This window comes from Zonotrichia leucophrys, chromosome 12, assembly GCF_028769735.1.
Source record: "Zonotrichia leucophrys gambelii isolate GWCS_2022_RI chromosome 12, RI_Zleu_2.0, whole genome shotgun sequence".
In the NCBI taxonomy this organism is placed as follows: domain Eukaryota; kingdom Metazoa; phylum Chordata; class Aves; order Passeriformes; family Passerellidae; genus Zonotrichia; species Zonotrichia leucophrys.
In genome coordinates, this window is record NC_088182.1 from 8551506 (window position 1) to 8567050 (window position 15545).

The following is a 15545-nucleotide window of genomic DNA, read 5'->3' on the forward strand; positions in this document are numbered from 1 at the left end:
TTTTGGTGAAGAAATTGTTCCTAATATCCAATCTAGTACTCCCCCATACAGCTTGAGTTCACTTCCTCTTGTCCTGTTGCTCATTACCTGGGAGGAGAGACTGACCCCCACCTGGGAACAATCTTCTTTCAGGGGGCTTTTGGGAGCAGTAAGGACCTTCCTGAGTCTCCTTCCCTGTGGGCTGAGCCCCCCAGGTCCAGCTTAGCCCCCCAGCACATCTCTCTGGGCTGAGCCCCCCAGGTCCAGCTTGGCACCCCAGCACATCTGTGAGTGCAGCACATGCCTGGTGGCATTCAGCCACTCACCACCCCTCAGTTTGTACCAGGGGCAAAGCAAAAAGTCCCAAAGGCCTTGTGCCATCGACAAACAGCAGATTCTTGCCCCTCTCATCATTAATTGAGCAAGCCAGCACAGCAGAGCTGGCATTACGCTCTGCTACCCTTTGTAATGAAATCACTGCTGGGCGCAAGAAACAAATTCAGCGATATGATACTAATAGGGTTAGAAATTTCCCATGCAAATATTAATAATTTATATCTACATGCCTTTTTTTTTTTTTTAATACTGCTTTCAGTCTGTAGCAAGGGAGTGCTGAGGTCTACCAGCCTCTTGTCTGGGGAAGGTGCAGGTGTTAACCTGGAGACAGAGGCCCCCAACACGATTTCACCAGGGGCTCAAATTAGCATTTGGAATCATGTCCTGGCCTATTTCAAAAAGGAGACAATCCTTAAACAGGAGCACTTCTTTCATGGACCAACGAGCACCAGGAGATGGATGTTGAGCCTTGGTGTGCCCAGGGCCCTTCCCACAGACATCTTTGCAACCCCTGCACCAAGAGCCAGAGCTGCTGATGCCCCTGCAGGAGCCCAGGGTGCAGTGAGCTGTGGCCCAGCTGCCACAGAACACACCAAGCAGCCACCAGAATCTTGAGGTAGCTGGCAGCAAAAGGAGCAACCTTTGTGGTACAAAGTCAGAGGGATTTAGGGACTAAGGAGACGACATTTTATTTTAGAAGTAGGGAAGGATTTGTGTTGAATGTCCTTTTTTTCAGTATTAAAAAATGTCTCTGAAAGGAAGGGCAGTGACTGGGAACCTGCAGGGCTGAAAGAGAAGCTAATTCCCTCAGACAAGCATAATTGCTTCAATTCAGAATGGTAAAAATGTGGAATTAGGAATAATCAATGGCTGTTTATGATCTGTGTCTATACTGTGAATTCAGCTAATACGGAGTAATTACGCCGCGCTAATTCCTGGTATTTGTCATCGCTCTGTTGCAGAGGAGTCCTGCAGAACAATAAAAGCAGATTGGCTGTGCTGGGCGCACAGACCAGGGGCTGGGCACGGCACGGGATAATTTCTGTATATTCTGGTTTAATATAACAGCGGCTGTGAGTTCCCTGGTTCCCTTTCCGCGCAGCAACGCAGCCGGGGCTGGGCGCTGGGATGCGCTGCACAACAGCACCCCCGGCAGCCGGCACACCGACCATCCATCCCTGCCGGCCACACAGCTCCTGCTGCCTCGCCCTCCTGCCCGGGATTGTTATTTCAGCCCTCTTTAAACTCTGTCCTCACGCAACCCCTCCCATCCGGCAGCAGGGAGCCGTGCCGGATGCTCGGTGACCCGCGGCACCGGGGATGTGTCACGGTGTGCCGGCATGATTCACTCGCTGTGTGCCCGGTGGAACAGCGCCGGTCCCGAGCTCTGCAGCAGGGCCAGAGCAGAGGCGAGCCCAGGGCGGGATTGCTCGGGGCAGGGTGAACAATCCCGCAGGTGGGAGGTGTGCCTGCAGGGACAGCCCTCCCTCTCACCCATGTGGCATGCGGGACTGCGGGCGGTGTTTAACACAAACACAGGAGGTACAGAGCGTTTCCTTGCCGAGGAGCTACACGTAACACCTGCTGGGCAGGAGCAAGCTGAAACCAAACACCCACTGTGCTTATCAGTGGCCAAACCTTTCCTAAAACAACTTGTCAACACTTTGTCCCAGTGAGCTCACTCCTGAAAAGCAGCTTTTCCTGGCACAGCAGAGCCCAACCAGGGATCTCTGGAGGAAACCTCCTTCCACATCCTGGGAGGGACAGTCCTGCAGCCACTTTCTTGGCACCAGTGTCCCAATGCTCCCACCACTCACTGAGGGTCAATGCACCCAGTGTTGGCACATGGAGCGAGGAGGAGGAGGAGGAGAGCAGCTCCTCACTCACCAGCTCGCTCCTGCTGGTCTACCAGAGTGCTGATCACAGTGCAGTGAGTTTGCACCACTGATTATTCATTCCCCAGTCTGGCAGCTTCTTGATACCACATCTATTATTTTTTTCGGGATTCCTCTTTTTCTATATCGTGCAGAACCCCTTGGGGAAGCCTGTGAATGAGGCTTGGTGCATTTAAATTGCACTGCACCAGTAAATTATTTGCTGAGTCAAAACTAAGCTGTTGCCCCACTCCCACTTGACACATTCCCTAATGTTAGGTGGGATTTAAAAGCCCATTTTTGCTGTGCGCCACAGTGGATGGGCAAAACCTGGGCTGCCACAGGATACAGAGATGGGACGTGAGGGCTCCCCACACCAGGGTGTGCTACAAGGAAAGCCCACAGCTCCCCATCCTTTCCTGTGGTTTCAGGGAAACATCTTGGATGAAATGTTCAGTTCCAGAGAGCAGAAGCATTTCACACACAATTTCATTGTTGGAAGTTCGTGGCTCTGCTGATGGTTTTTGCTCAGTTCTTCTGCAAGCAGCAGAAATGGCTCCATCTCCATGGAGGATTTGGCCTCAGGTCCCTTGAAGGAGGAGGGAAGCTCAGCATGGACCAGGCTCCATGGAACACTCCCCAGGGTGTTACAGTCCCCGTGCCCTGGGGCTGCTCCTGCAGGGCAGCAAGCAGGGGACACAGCAGGGACAGCGCTGGGCACTCCATGGCTTGGGGCACTTTGTTATTGAGCTGAGCTGGTTATTGCCAGCAGCTAAACAAACCAATAGGAGGGATATTTCCCCTGAGAGGCAGAAGGTTTTTGATTTAGACTGTGCTGTTTAAGCTCAGACTCTCACCACAGCTAGAATTTCCTTCCGAGGGCAATAATTATCCCAAGGCAGAGCCCAGGCTTTTCTGTGTGTTTGCTTTTCTGCTTCCTGTCTGGAACCCTGTTTGATTTAGAGGCTGTGATTTCCCCCAGAGTTCAGCTCCTCCTGCACCTCTTGCCCAGCACTGAGGACCAGAACTGGGGGGAAGCAAAGAAAAGCTGAGGGCACAGCTTTATACAGAGATCACCTTCAGGTTTTACACTAATTATCAGGAAACAGCAATGGTCCCACAGGGGCTCTGCTCCAGCCCTGTGCAAGCTGCAGTCCCAAAGGCAGCACTGTTTCTGCCAGCCCCACGACTCCTCCACTGGTTCTTGGATGAAAATTGCTTTAAAAGCTCCAAGAGAAGACGTTTGGTTCTTCTAAGTGGTAAGAATGGAAAAGAAAAAGGAAAGAAGGAATGGAAACACTTCTGTTCTTGGCTGCCAGGTAAATGAAGTGCAACTTTGGAAAAAATAGGGTCTCCCTAGTGCTAACTTCAGGAGTGATTCTTTCCTTCAGAACCATAATAACAACAATGATAAATGATTAAAAAGAAAACAGCCTAAATCTATACCTTGAGTTAACTCAGGACTCCTTTTGAGCTTGGGACTGTTGCTGGATAAATAAATGCTTATTTGGAAAAGGAACCTCCAGCTTCCTACAAATGACAGGCAGAGAAGCAGAACTCAGGGCCAGCCACACACCTGCAGCACAGCTGGGGGGAAATCCCGACAGATCAGGTTGTTCTGGTTTTATATAACTTTGGGGAACACCACTCCTGGCTTCATGCCCCCTGTTCCCATTGCAGCACCCCCGCCAGCCCAGTGTGCTGCTTCGGGGAAAGAGCAGAAAGTCAGGCTGCCCACCCTGGGAGAGGTTCCCAAAAAGGCGAGGGCCAAAGGGAAGCAAACCTGCGCAGGAAGCGCTGCTGGCCGCAGCAGTGAGTGAGTGCTCTGTTCTCCCTGCCGCGGGGAGATAAGGGGATAAGGAGATAAGGAGATCAGGCTCGGGGAGGTGCCAGGAGGGCTGGGCAGGCTGGGCAGGTGCCGAGCACATGGAGCCCCGGCTGGCCGGGACGTGCCAGCGCGCCCGGAGCCCGCCCGGACACTGAGCGGTGCGTGGGCTTGGCCCGTCCCCTTGTCCCCTGGAGCATCACTGAATAACGTGCTTGTCCTTGGACTTGCTGGCAGGTTAGGGGGCTGTCTGGGGGAGGTTTTAGTTGTTCTTCATCTCGTAGGAGAAGGGAGAGAAGGTGAAGGGGAAGCCCTGGGCATCCTTTCCGTGGGGCACAGCTGGGCTGGGTCATGGGCTGAGCTGAGATGGGCTGGAGTCAGCTCTGTGCTGTGCTGTGCTGTGCTGTGCTGTGCCGTGCTGTGCTGTGCCGTGCTGTGCCGTGCTGTGCTGTGCTGTGCTGGCCAGACCATCGTGGCCATGGATGAGTTTGCAGGGTGCTCACTCTGCAAATGTGGGGCTCGTCCAAGGTCAGGCTCCTGCTCAGGGCATTGTCTGTTTTCTCCTGCCCTGCTGAAAGGGTTGGTGTAGGGACCAGGTCTTGCTGCCCACACAGTGCCCGTTACTGAATTACCAGTTACAGAATTACTTCCTTTAATAAACTGATGGCATCATCTGGAATTCTGATAAACCAGGCTAGGTGGAAGGGTAGGAGGACGCAAGGTACCAAGAGCTTTCTGGTAGAAAGCAGCAAAACACCCCAGATAACTGAGGGCTCGTGCCAGGGCCAGTTCTGCCATGAGATGCCCTCTCCAGCCATTTGGTGGATGCAGAAGCTGGCCAAGCATTTTCATAAGCAAGAAAATTTATAAAGCTCTCTAGCAAACAGCAGCCTCCTATTGATCAACTCAGCAAAGTTCAGTCAGACTGATTCCTTTTGAGGCTGGCAATGGCACTGCAGCATCCTCCATTCCTGTGGTGATAAACCCTGAACACAGGGGGGATGTGCTCCCACCCTGCCAGTCCCTCCTGTGCACCCTGCATTCAGCTGTGCAGGAAATCCCTGGATTTTGGATGGGGCAAAACTTGACTCAGGGGCTGTGGGCATCTGGCAGTCACCCTTTTGGGGTTGCATCCCCACTCTGCACCAAAATGGTTTTGTTCACAGTCAGGGACCTGTTGGGAGAGAGACGGACCCGTGAGGCTCAAAAGCAGGGAGGAAAAAGAAGGAAGAAGAAAAGGCAGAATTTTGTGGGGAAGAGCAGTGAAGTTTTCCTGCAGCACCGAGGGAGAACAGGAACACTGGCCGGGTGCATCCGGGAAGGGCTCCCCGGGAGGGCAGGGGTCTGTCTGTGTGTCTGTCTGTCCGTCTGTTCCCCAGCAGCAGTGACTCAGCTCCGCCAAGCGGCGCTTCAGGCCAGAGCAGGCTGGGGTGGAGCTTTTCCTTTTCAACACTGAGAGCCGCTGTAACAATATTTGTCCAAGAACTTTCTTGTTCCCGAAATGTTTTTTTTAAGCAAACAAGTTTGAGGCTTTATTAGACAAATAACTCTGTTTAACACCTATCACAATTCCTTCTTTTCTCCCTCTCCTGCCAGCAGCTCTCTGGCAGATGCCAGAACACAGGTGCCTTTTATTCTGGCACAACGCGAGAAAGAAAAAAAGAATTATCGATGCAAACAATTAAAAAATAATATAATAGAAGTCCCAGGACAGGACCACTCTCTTGTAATGCAATCAGGCTCTAGGAATTTCAGCACCCAGGGACTCCACCCAATAAATTTTATCTGGGATTAAGGTGAAGATAAACAGCCCAAAGAAATATATTACTTCCCTAAAGCACTGGCATTTATTGTTTTATTTTTCCATTTCTCTTCCTCTGCGATGAAATCAATATGTGCAAAGAATAAAACCACAGCTTTGGTGAGGGGGAGGGCTGTGCAATGGGCCCCAGCGAGGCCAGTGTTCACTGCAGGACTGGGCACCCAACAGGGAAGGTTTTGCAAACCCAGTGGAGTTTTTCTCCACTCTATGTTCAAATCCCACCCCAGCTCTGAATCCTCACCAGATCCAGGCTCTGCTCAGTGGGCAGAGCACTTGTGGGGAAAACAGCAAGCTCCCAAGGCAAACCAATACCAATTTTGAAGTCTCCACAACTTGCCAAGGGGGATTGTGAGAAGTGGCCCCAAGTGGATTGTGATGGGGCCCCATTTCCCAGCCCCATCAACAGATCAGGCATGGGATGGGGAGCCAAAAATGGGAAGAGGGTCCCTGTGTTCATAAACTTCATGCTGAAAGGAGCAAATGGGAAGAACCTTGTGCTGCCCCTCCAGATCCAGCCACAGGCAATGTTTGTCCTCTAAAACCTTTAAACTGTCCTTTTTCAGGTCTGTGGATCTTATACCATGGGCTGGCTCATGCCAGCTCAGACACAAGCCCTGAAATCCATTCCAGAGTGGCTGTGCTGAGGGCTGGGGTGTGGGGAGGGCTTGTGGCATCACAGACCCCCTGTCACCTCCCTTGGGGACAGATTCCTGCTCACAGCCAGCCTTGTTCTGGGGGGAGCAGCTGCAGAGAGAGGGGAGATGCTGCTGGGAATCCAGAGTGCCCAGCTCATACACAAACCAAACCACTTTGTCTGGGTACAAGGGGGACACAAATCCCTCCCAAGGCTCCCCTTAATGCAGGTGGGCCAGTCTCCTTGGGGAGCTGGGAGCAGCTTTGGCAGACTGTCCTTGCTGCAGTGTCACAGCAGGTCTGGGGACAGCAGGGGAGTGACACAGGGAGGAATGCCAGGCTCCAGAAACCTCAGCTGAAACTGATGGGACTGCCTAAAAACCCCAGACAGTGATGCTGCAACCACCCCTGGGTGTAGGGAACCACAGGGAGGCTCTCCTCGGGGCACTGAGGGGGGACACAGCTCCATCCACAGCCAGGGTCAACAACACAGCCAGCCCTGGGAGGGGACCCACAGCAGGGCTGGGCAGGAGGAAAAGCTCTTCTCTCCTTCCTTGTGACGCAGCAGCCTGAAATCCACGTCCAGCCCAGCCCTGCTACAGCCCGCTGCTCCTATTTACCCTTCAAACAGGAAGAGCAACTCTCAGCACAGCTCATTGACAAATTCGCTGTCAAACATTACTGAAGGGCTGCTTTAGTTGCTCGTGAACTCTCAGCACCCATCTCACAAGTGACATTTCGGCACAGGGCTCCAGCATTGCCAGGACAGAGGTTCAGCAGACTGCAGCAGCCCCGAATTGCACAGGTAGGAGCCGTCCCAGCCCTGGGGAGCCCAGTGAGGGGTGGCAGAGCCTGTCCCATCGGTCAGGGTGGCACTGGGACAGAGGACAGAGGGCAGCAGGTGGATTCTCCAGGGTAGGAAACAGTTCATGCTCCAAATGACAACCCCTCCCTGTCCCCGGGGTGAAGACTCTCCAGGTGGAAATATTCCTGGGTTTCAGTCAAGTGTCCACCAAGCTGGCTGCTCTCCTCAGCACAGTGGTGCTGCCCTTCCTCTCTTCTCCTTTGGATCTTAAGGAAGACAGGCTTGTTCCCAGCTTGTCCTCAGCATTTTGCAGTGCCCAATATTTGAAATCTACCCTGCATCATCCCGGAAGAAAATGTGATTGAAAGTGTCCTCATTGCTACCAGCAGAACAGAAAAGGCTGCTCCAGGGCATGAACGGGGAGCACAGGGGGCAGCAGACCCGGGGAGGGTTCAGAGGCTCCAGAAGGAAGCTCAGGCAGTGCAGCTGCTCCAGGATCTAATCAGGGTGGGACCTTCTGCGCGGTAGGAATTTGCATTTCTTTGATGACGTTCTCACTATTGCAAATGTGACTGAACATAGCAATCACCTTCTCACCTAGAACGTGCCTGGCTTTGGTGGGTCACAGGCACTCTTTAAGGCATTGCCTTCTTTCCTCAGGGTGACCTGTGGCTGTCAGTCCTTCCCAGCTGTGCTCCTGCCCACCACCATGCGGGTAACAAGTAAGGAGGGACACATTTACTTTTCTCTGGGTTTCTGTGGTTCTTTATGTCTCCTTCTCATTTGCATGGTGCCTTCCAGGCCCAGCAGCCTGCCCTTCCCCTGCCAGGGACATGGGAAAGGGCCTTTGTGTAAGCATCAGGTTTTTACAAGATTTGTGTCTATTTCAGCCTGTTGTATTTTTCCCAGTGAAACCTTCTGTGACTGGGAAGAGATGGCTATTGAGACGTTCCTGGTTCCATAAGAGCCATTCAGCTGCAATAAAAGTACATTTTTCTGCTCTCTTTCCATGCAGGACTGGAACGTTTTGCTCTGATGAGCGCTGCTTTAAAGCCAAATGCCAATCACAGTTGTACCAGCAGCTGCTCTGCTGTAGCTAGTGACTAATTGGGGGATAGCAGCCTTCCCAGCACTGGGAACATAAGAAATATTTGGATTTACACAGCCTTCTGAGTAATTATCAGATTTACTTTAACATAGAGAGAAATATGAATAGTGCCTCCCAGCAGAACAGAAATGCCTATCTGAGCACCACCACATACCCTGGAGATGGTAATTAAGAGATCAGAATCCATTTGGAGGGTGAGGGATTGTGAGCTGCCTTCCCACACCGTGCAGGCACTGGCTGTGACCCTGTGCCTGCTAACCTGGGGACACACGGATCAAATCCAAATAAACCAGAGGGATGATGTGGTGCCTGCCCCTCCTGCAGCTCTCACCCTGCCCCTCTCGCACTCCCAGGTGTGGTCCGGGCCGTGCTGGTGCTCCTCACCCTGCTGGGCACCTGGTTCCTCATGCAGACCTACTTCCAGCACAGCTGGAGAGCCATCAGCCTGCGCAGCTGGCTCGGTGAGGCACGGGGGGCTCCAGAGGGACGGTGGGAGAGGCTCCAGGGTGGGAGCCAGCCCCAGAGCTGGGCACAGCTGCCCTGAGCACTGCGATTTGCAGCCTCTGGATGAGCCTTCAGCCACGAGCTCTGACCATCAGGGCAGGGAGGGGACAGTGTGTGGTGTCGTGTGGTGTGTGGTATGTGGTGTGTGTGGTGTGTGTGGTGTGGTGTGATGTACTGTGTGGTGTGGTGGGAAGCTGCACTGGGGTGGGTGGGTCCAGGGATGCCTGCAGCCATGGGAAGCAGTTTTACAGAGCTGGTGCCTGGACAGCTGCTCCTTCAGGGTGTCTAATCCTCCTGCTTGATACCCACAGGTGCCCCGAAGAAGCCCAGCAGTGAGTATTGCTCTCGACTTCATCACACAACTCCAGGGTTCAGGGCGATGGTGGAAGCCTGGGATCTCCTTCAAGAGCCCCTTCCCTGAGGCAAAAATCCCCCTCTCCCAAACACAGGGGATTTTGTTACTGCACACAGCAGTGGGTCTTTGGCAGGCCCCAGCCTTGGCCAAGAATGGGAAACTTTGGGCAGAAAAGCCCCAAGGCCTTGCCTGGGACACCAGCTCTGAATGGTCCCAGCACACAGCATGTGTCACACCTGGAGCAGCACCTGGCCTTGGCACCATAAACCCCAAACAAGAAGCTGGTCCCAGCCCCAGGACAAGCCTCCTTCATGGAATAAATTGGCCCAGGTGTTGCCCCCTTGGTGGGCCAGTACATCCCAGTCCAGCCCCTCTCAGCCCCCCAGGGACACAGCCAGTGTCCCCCCATGGGGACAAAGCCATGACCTTCAGCTCCACTCCTCCCTCACAGGTGAGAAGCTGCCCCGGCACAAGTGTGGGAACCAGAGGAGCTGCCCCCAGAATCATTTTGCCTTCAAGATCATCAGTGGTGCTGCAAATGTGGTGGGACCCTCGATCTGCTTTGAAGACTTGGTGTAAGCAGCACATGGCAGGGACAAGGCAGCCCTGGCCTCCAAGAGGGCAAGTTTGGCCTCTGCCAAGCACATCAATGGCCATCACAGTGTATTTGTGGTTTAAAAAAATTTAAATAGATTTCTTTGCTCCCACTTTTGGTTACTTTGCTATCTACAGCAACTGCATCCCACCACAGTTTCAGTGGTGTCAGCATCTCCAGGGCATCCCTGCACTCACTGGTGCTCTCTGCTCTCCTTTCCAGCCTCATGAGCAGCGTGAAAAACAACATTGGCAGAGGCCTGAACATTGCACTGGTGAATGGTGAGTCAGAAGGCACTGACCCCCTTCTCCCCACTGCCAGGGTCCTTCCTTCCCCAGGAAAGTACAGGCCACTGAAAACCCTGTCCCAGGCACTGAGGCTGAGCCCAAAGCACATCAACCTGGTGGTGCTTGGGGAGCACAGCCACAATCATGGTGCACTGCCAGTGAGAAGGGAACAGACCCACTTGGGTTGTGCACAACCAGCTCCACAAACTCCACCAAGCAGCACAGTCACCATTGCAGCAGTCACAACACACTGAGGGAACAGCAAAGCAGTTTGCTCATGGCCAGGCAAGGCCCAGAGCCACCCCAGGGCAAACTCACTGTGCTCTGTTTTCAATTTTAACCTTTCAGGAACAACTGGGAAGCTCCTGAAAACCGATGCCTTTGACATGTACACTGGAGGTAAGCTCAGTCACCCTGCCCCTGGGTAGCTCACACCAGCCCTGCTGGCTGCTGCAGCTGCTTCTCTGCCATTTATTTAATGATAAAGTCAAGTGGGCTTTGACCAGTCTGGGTGGTAAAAGCCCAGCTTCCCCTGAGGCCATCAAGCCTGGAGTCCTCACAACGTTTCCACATCCAAGATTGGCTTCTCACTCCTTTTACAAGCATGTAGTAGCCTGGAAAACATGATTTCACTCACCTGAATTAACCAAGGCACTTGAGACTTGAGAAAAGTACTTTCTGAGATCAGGATACACTAATCCTGATACTTTGCAACCTGTAACTCAGTTTTGGCACACTGGTGGCTGAGCAGCTGCTCATTCCCCTGCCTTTCACAGCAGGATAAAGGAGGGAGCTCAGGGAGACAGGGCCCCCTCAATCATTCCGTGGGTTTGCAACCTGCTCTTGGTAACTCTGGTTTTAAGGAGAATCACCAATATAATGAGATCTCCAGCCAAGTTTGTGAGTGAGATGCTCGGGGAAGAAAGCAGCAGTCAGCTCGTGTGCCACTAGATGGGGCCTTGGATTCAAGCATCCCACAGACACGGGATGAGGAGAAATTCCCCCGGTCCAGCCAGAGGCACCATGGCAGGGAAGGCAGCTCTGAGGCCAGGCAGGTTCATTTCTTGTGCTGGGAGGTAAATTTACACAGCTGGATTTTGAAGTTAGCAACCAGAATTTAGGAGGAATTTCCACCCTGCAGTTGTCCCAAAAGAAGGACATCAGTCCTGTGCAGTGCAGGAGAGCCCAGGAGGGAACACAGGATGGGGAATGCATTGTTTGGGAGCCCCCCATTCCCCCAAATCCTGGCTAGCACCAGCACAGTCAGGTTATTTGCCAGCAGCCCAGAGGAGGCTCCCCCAGCTACCATGCAGAAGTACCTCCTAAATCCCTTTTTTCTCTCTCAGATGTTACCAAGCTGCAGACCTTCCTCCAAGGGATCAAGCGTGGCACCCTTGTGCTCACAGCAAGCTACGACGATGCTGCCACAAAGTGAGTTTGCTCACGGAAGCAACACCAGGCTCCCCAAAAACAAACAGCTGGGGCAGCTGGGCATGCTGCTGCCACCAACAGAGAGGGGGAAAGAGTGGACACCCAGCTGGCAGCACAGTGACACCTCTTTTCCCTCTGTCAGGATGAATGCCAGAGTGCGGGCGTATTTCACGGAGCTGGGCAGCAGCCACGTGGGCACGCTGGGCTTCAGGGACAACTGGGTGTTCCTGGGAGCAAAGGGGCTGATGAACAAGAGCCCCTTTGAAAAGGTACATGGCCCTCCCCTGCCAGGAGCTCTGCAGGCTCCATCCTCTTCATGGCACCCCCCGAGCTGCACCTCACCCACCTGTGTGCAGAAGACAAGGAGCAGTGGTATTATCCCCACACCAAACCCAGCTGCAGCTTCTGCCACCTGGCAGACTTGCACTGCTCCAACCTCCTCATTCATCCTCTCTCTCTCTTTTTCCTGCAGCACATTAAAAATGATAGAGAGACAAATAAATACGAGGGCTGGCCTGAGCTGTTGGAGATGGAGGGCTGTGCCCCCAGGAAGATGGACTAGCCCCAAGCTCCAGCCTGCCATGAAGGGCAGCCTCACCAGTCACACAGGGACACCAGCCCCATCCTGGGGACTGCAGCCTCTCCACTGCCAGGTCACAGAGTCCAGCAGCTCACAGGAACTGGCTGTGTCACAGCAGGAGCTGTGCAGGCCTGGGAGAGGAGCTGTACAAGTGCCTGCAGAGCTGAGCAGACACGTGGCCAGGCTGCAGCCAAGCCATCCTAATCTATGGGTCAGTTTCGGGTATTTTATTTTTCTATCTTTTAACTAAAAAAATTTGTAGAAGTTTTTGTAAATTTCTTAAATGAGATTTCTAATTACAAAACACTACCTTCTCCTTTCCATTTTCAAGCATAATCAACACTTTCCCCCACAGGCAGAGCATGCCAGTCCTGTGCCACCAGTCGAGCATCACCCATCCCACAGCCCTGCTCACAGGAGCTCCCTCTCCCCACATGGCACTGGGTAAAGTCATCCCTAGGGATGCTCAGACTTTGGTGGTTTCGCCTTGGAGCTCTTGCCAATGTCCTACAGCACAATAAGGCCAAAAATTCACAGGGATAACACGCAGCAATGAAGGTTAATATTTGCAGACCAAAGTATCATTCCTGGGTGTTACAAACTAGTTTAAACCCAGAAGAGCAAGGAAAACTAAGACTCTGTGTATAAAACAGAAGGAGCTTTGAAGGTTCAAAATATTCCCGAAAACAAGATAAAAACAAACAAGATTAAATGTTGATGCCAAAAAATTGATATATTTTGATTTAATAGTAAGAGAGGCAGAGAGACAAAAAGTCGGGAAAAGTTAGAAAATGCTAGGATTACTTTTAAAAGCAGAGGACAGGTCACCACCTCACTCTGCTGCCTTGGTTACTGCTGAGACAGGGTGGGGGGAGTGGAGCAGGTTTTGCACTGGTTTTTTCTGCTGTTTGAAGAGTCTCATCTGCCCTCCCCGATCCCTGGAGCAGTTTGGCTGCGATGTGGCCGCCCATCCTCGGGATGCAGGACCCCTGCCTGGTCTCTGCAGCCAAACCTTGGTCTGCTCCTGGTGCTCCCTCCCTGCCAGGGGGCACAGGAGCAGGGCAGGGGTCCCACAGCTCCCTCCTGACCTCGGTCCAGGGCTGCAGGATCTCCCCAAGCAGCCAGTGTCAACTCCTGGAGGCCTCAGGGTGTGGTGGAGGTGGGGGAAAGGCAAAGGTCAGGGATTCTGCCCCTCTCTTTCCCCTCCACATTCTGCACCAGTTTTGCCTTCCTTTTTATGGGCCTCAAGGCAGGTTACTCACAGTTCATCCCACCCGTAGTTTTCAAGTGTTTAAAAGTGATTATGATAAGCAGACATAATGACAGAGCAGTTTTTGAAGCCATTCTCTTTTTATCATGTTCTTACACTGGGTTAAATCCAGGCTAAATCCTCTGCGGTACATCCCCATCAAAGGTCACGATAATGCTAGGGATGTGCCAACCTCGAGATGGATGGATGGAGGGATGGATGATGGATGGATGGATGGATGGATGGATGGATGGATGGATGGATGGATGGATGGATGGATGATGATGGATGCATGATGGGTGTGCAGGTTTCTCGGGCAGCTGAAGTTGTGCAGCACAACCAATAGGTGGGAGCCTTTTACCGGCAGAGCCAGAGCCAGCAGCGCTCCTGAGCGCTCCAGCGCGCCCGGGTCAGGCACCACCGGAGCTGCAGCCCAGCCTGGGGCAGCCTCTCCTCAGGGAGAGGAAAGATCCCTGCCCAAAGGCGGGCAGGAAAGCCCCGCAGTGCCCCTGGAACAGCCCCCAGGCTCTGCCCAGCACCGAGCAGGTCCTGGGAGCAGCTGCCCACCTCCTGCTCCTGCCCAGAGGCATCAGCCAAGCACGGTCTGTCCCCAACCCCTCCCGAGCCCGGCACTGCTGGGATCAGATCAGCTGCACTGGGTTTATCTGCCATCAGAGGCAGGGATGAATTTGCATCACGTACAGACTTTAATTTCCGATGACTGTATCTGGTTTTTCCCCATTCTCTGAAGCAGACCAGCAGTTTTGCAAAACATGAGGATGGAGTGTTTCTCCTGGAGCATTTGAAGGATAACAGACTGTGCTGCACAGCATTGTCTGCTTCCCACAGCCCCTGCACAGCTCCTAGCAGGCAGTTCACAGGGTTATGGGAGCCCTTGGGTCACCCCAGGGGAGCAGAAGTGAGGAAACAAGGCAGGACAAGGCCAGGAAAGGCACAGCCTGAAGAATGAAACCCTGGATCCAACACTCAACACCACCCATCAATTGGTTTTCCCTAAACAAGGAAAAATCCCCACATAAACAGTGCCAACACCTCCAGGAACTTCCAAAGGCAGAACTGAAACAAAACCGCAAAACAGCCATCACAGAGAAATCCCCGAAGAGGTGTAGTATTTTATCCCAGTTTATCCTCCCATGCTCTTAGCACACACCTGATGGCACTGAGGGAAACCTGTGCCATAAATCGATCCCTAAATCTGCTGCAACAACAGCAGTTAATCCCAGGAGCTGAATCATCCCTACCCGTGGCACAGCAAGAAATAACACAGACACAACAGCCCTGCCGAGCTGCCAGCATAAATATGCCAACTATTTTAAGCCCCTCAAAGGATCTAGATTCACTCACAAACCAAACTGAAAACAGCCCAAGAGTTGTAAAGGTGGCTCCACTGGGTAAACCAGAGCACAGCATCAACTACAGCCCCAAAAAACAACCAGCCCCATTCAGCTGCAGGAAACTCTTTCTACCCTTTCTCAATGCACATTAGAGATCTGGTTTAAAGCCAAAATCAAGGAAATTTATGGTTCAACATGCTATAGGCAGTTAAAACTAGCTCTGAATCCATCACAGAGCAGTTACTAAGGTACATCACTATTTTCAAGAAATAGGGAGAGCTAAAAGTGCAATTCCTGTGCAGGGACCTTCAGTAGCAGCCAGTGTTTTGAAGAGCCATTCCTGCCAAATTCCCTGTGTCCTGATAAATAAATCAGAGTTTTTTCAATATCCAGACACTGAGAGGCAGGGAATAAATATGAATTCATGAGTCAAATTGAACTTGCTAATTTCTTTAAAAGGATCTGAAAAGGACAGTGGGTGTAGGGACAGCAATCTCCAAATGAGGTTTTGCAGTGCTGTGGCATTTTGAAAGCTGTGTTACTGCAGGGACAGGCGCCTACCTGGCTGCTCTGCACTGTGCCACATCCCCAGAATCTTCACCAAACACGAGCCTGAGCCACCCAGATTCCCTTCAGGTCACCGGGGCTCACAGGAGGCACCGAGGCTGCAGCAGCAAACAGGCAGCCTGGGGTGCCTGTGAGAGCAAAGTTTGCAAAATCCAGGGCTGCAACAAGAGCCAAGAGCAGGATACAGACAGGCAGCAGAGGGATAATCCTCCTTTATTTTTTGGGGTCCATTTGGGCAGA

The 15545-nt window shown here is 52.6% G+C and overlaps 1 protein-coding gene across 1 annotated transcript; it reads left to right on the plus strand.

Annotated features, from left to right (window-relative positions):
• The first annotated feature begins 7143 nt into the window (after positions 1–7143).
• On the plus strand, positions 7144–12350 carry FAM3D (FAM3 metabolism regulating signaling molecule D). Its single transcript, XM_064723995.1, has 10 exons — positions 7144–7274; positions 7935–7996; positions 8736–8843; positions 9198–9218; positions 9693–9816; positions 10059–10117; positions 10472–10522; positions 11470–11554; positions 11697–11823; positions 12027–12350. The coding sequence occupies exons 2-10, from the start codon at positions 7984–7986 to the stop codon at positions 12114–12116; spliced, it is 678 nt and encodes a 225-aa protein (XP_064580065.1). The 5' UTR covers positions 7144–7274; positions 7935–7983; the 3' UTR covers positions 12117–12350.
• The last annotated feature ends 3195 nt before the right edge of the window (positions 12351–15545 follow it).

Coding starts and splice junctions, on each gene's coding strand:
- FAM3D (XM_064723995.1), top strand. Junction 8,844..9,197: donor CAGCCTGCGCAGCTGGCTCG/GTGAGGCACGGG, acceptor TGATACCCACAG/GTGCCCCGAAGAAGCCCAGC. Junction 11,824..12,026: donor ACAAGAGCCCCTTTGAAAAG/GTACATGGCCCT, acceptor TTTTTCCTGCAG/CACATTAAAAATGATAGAGA.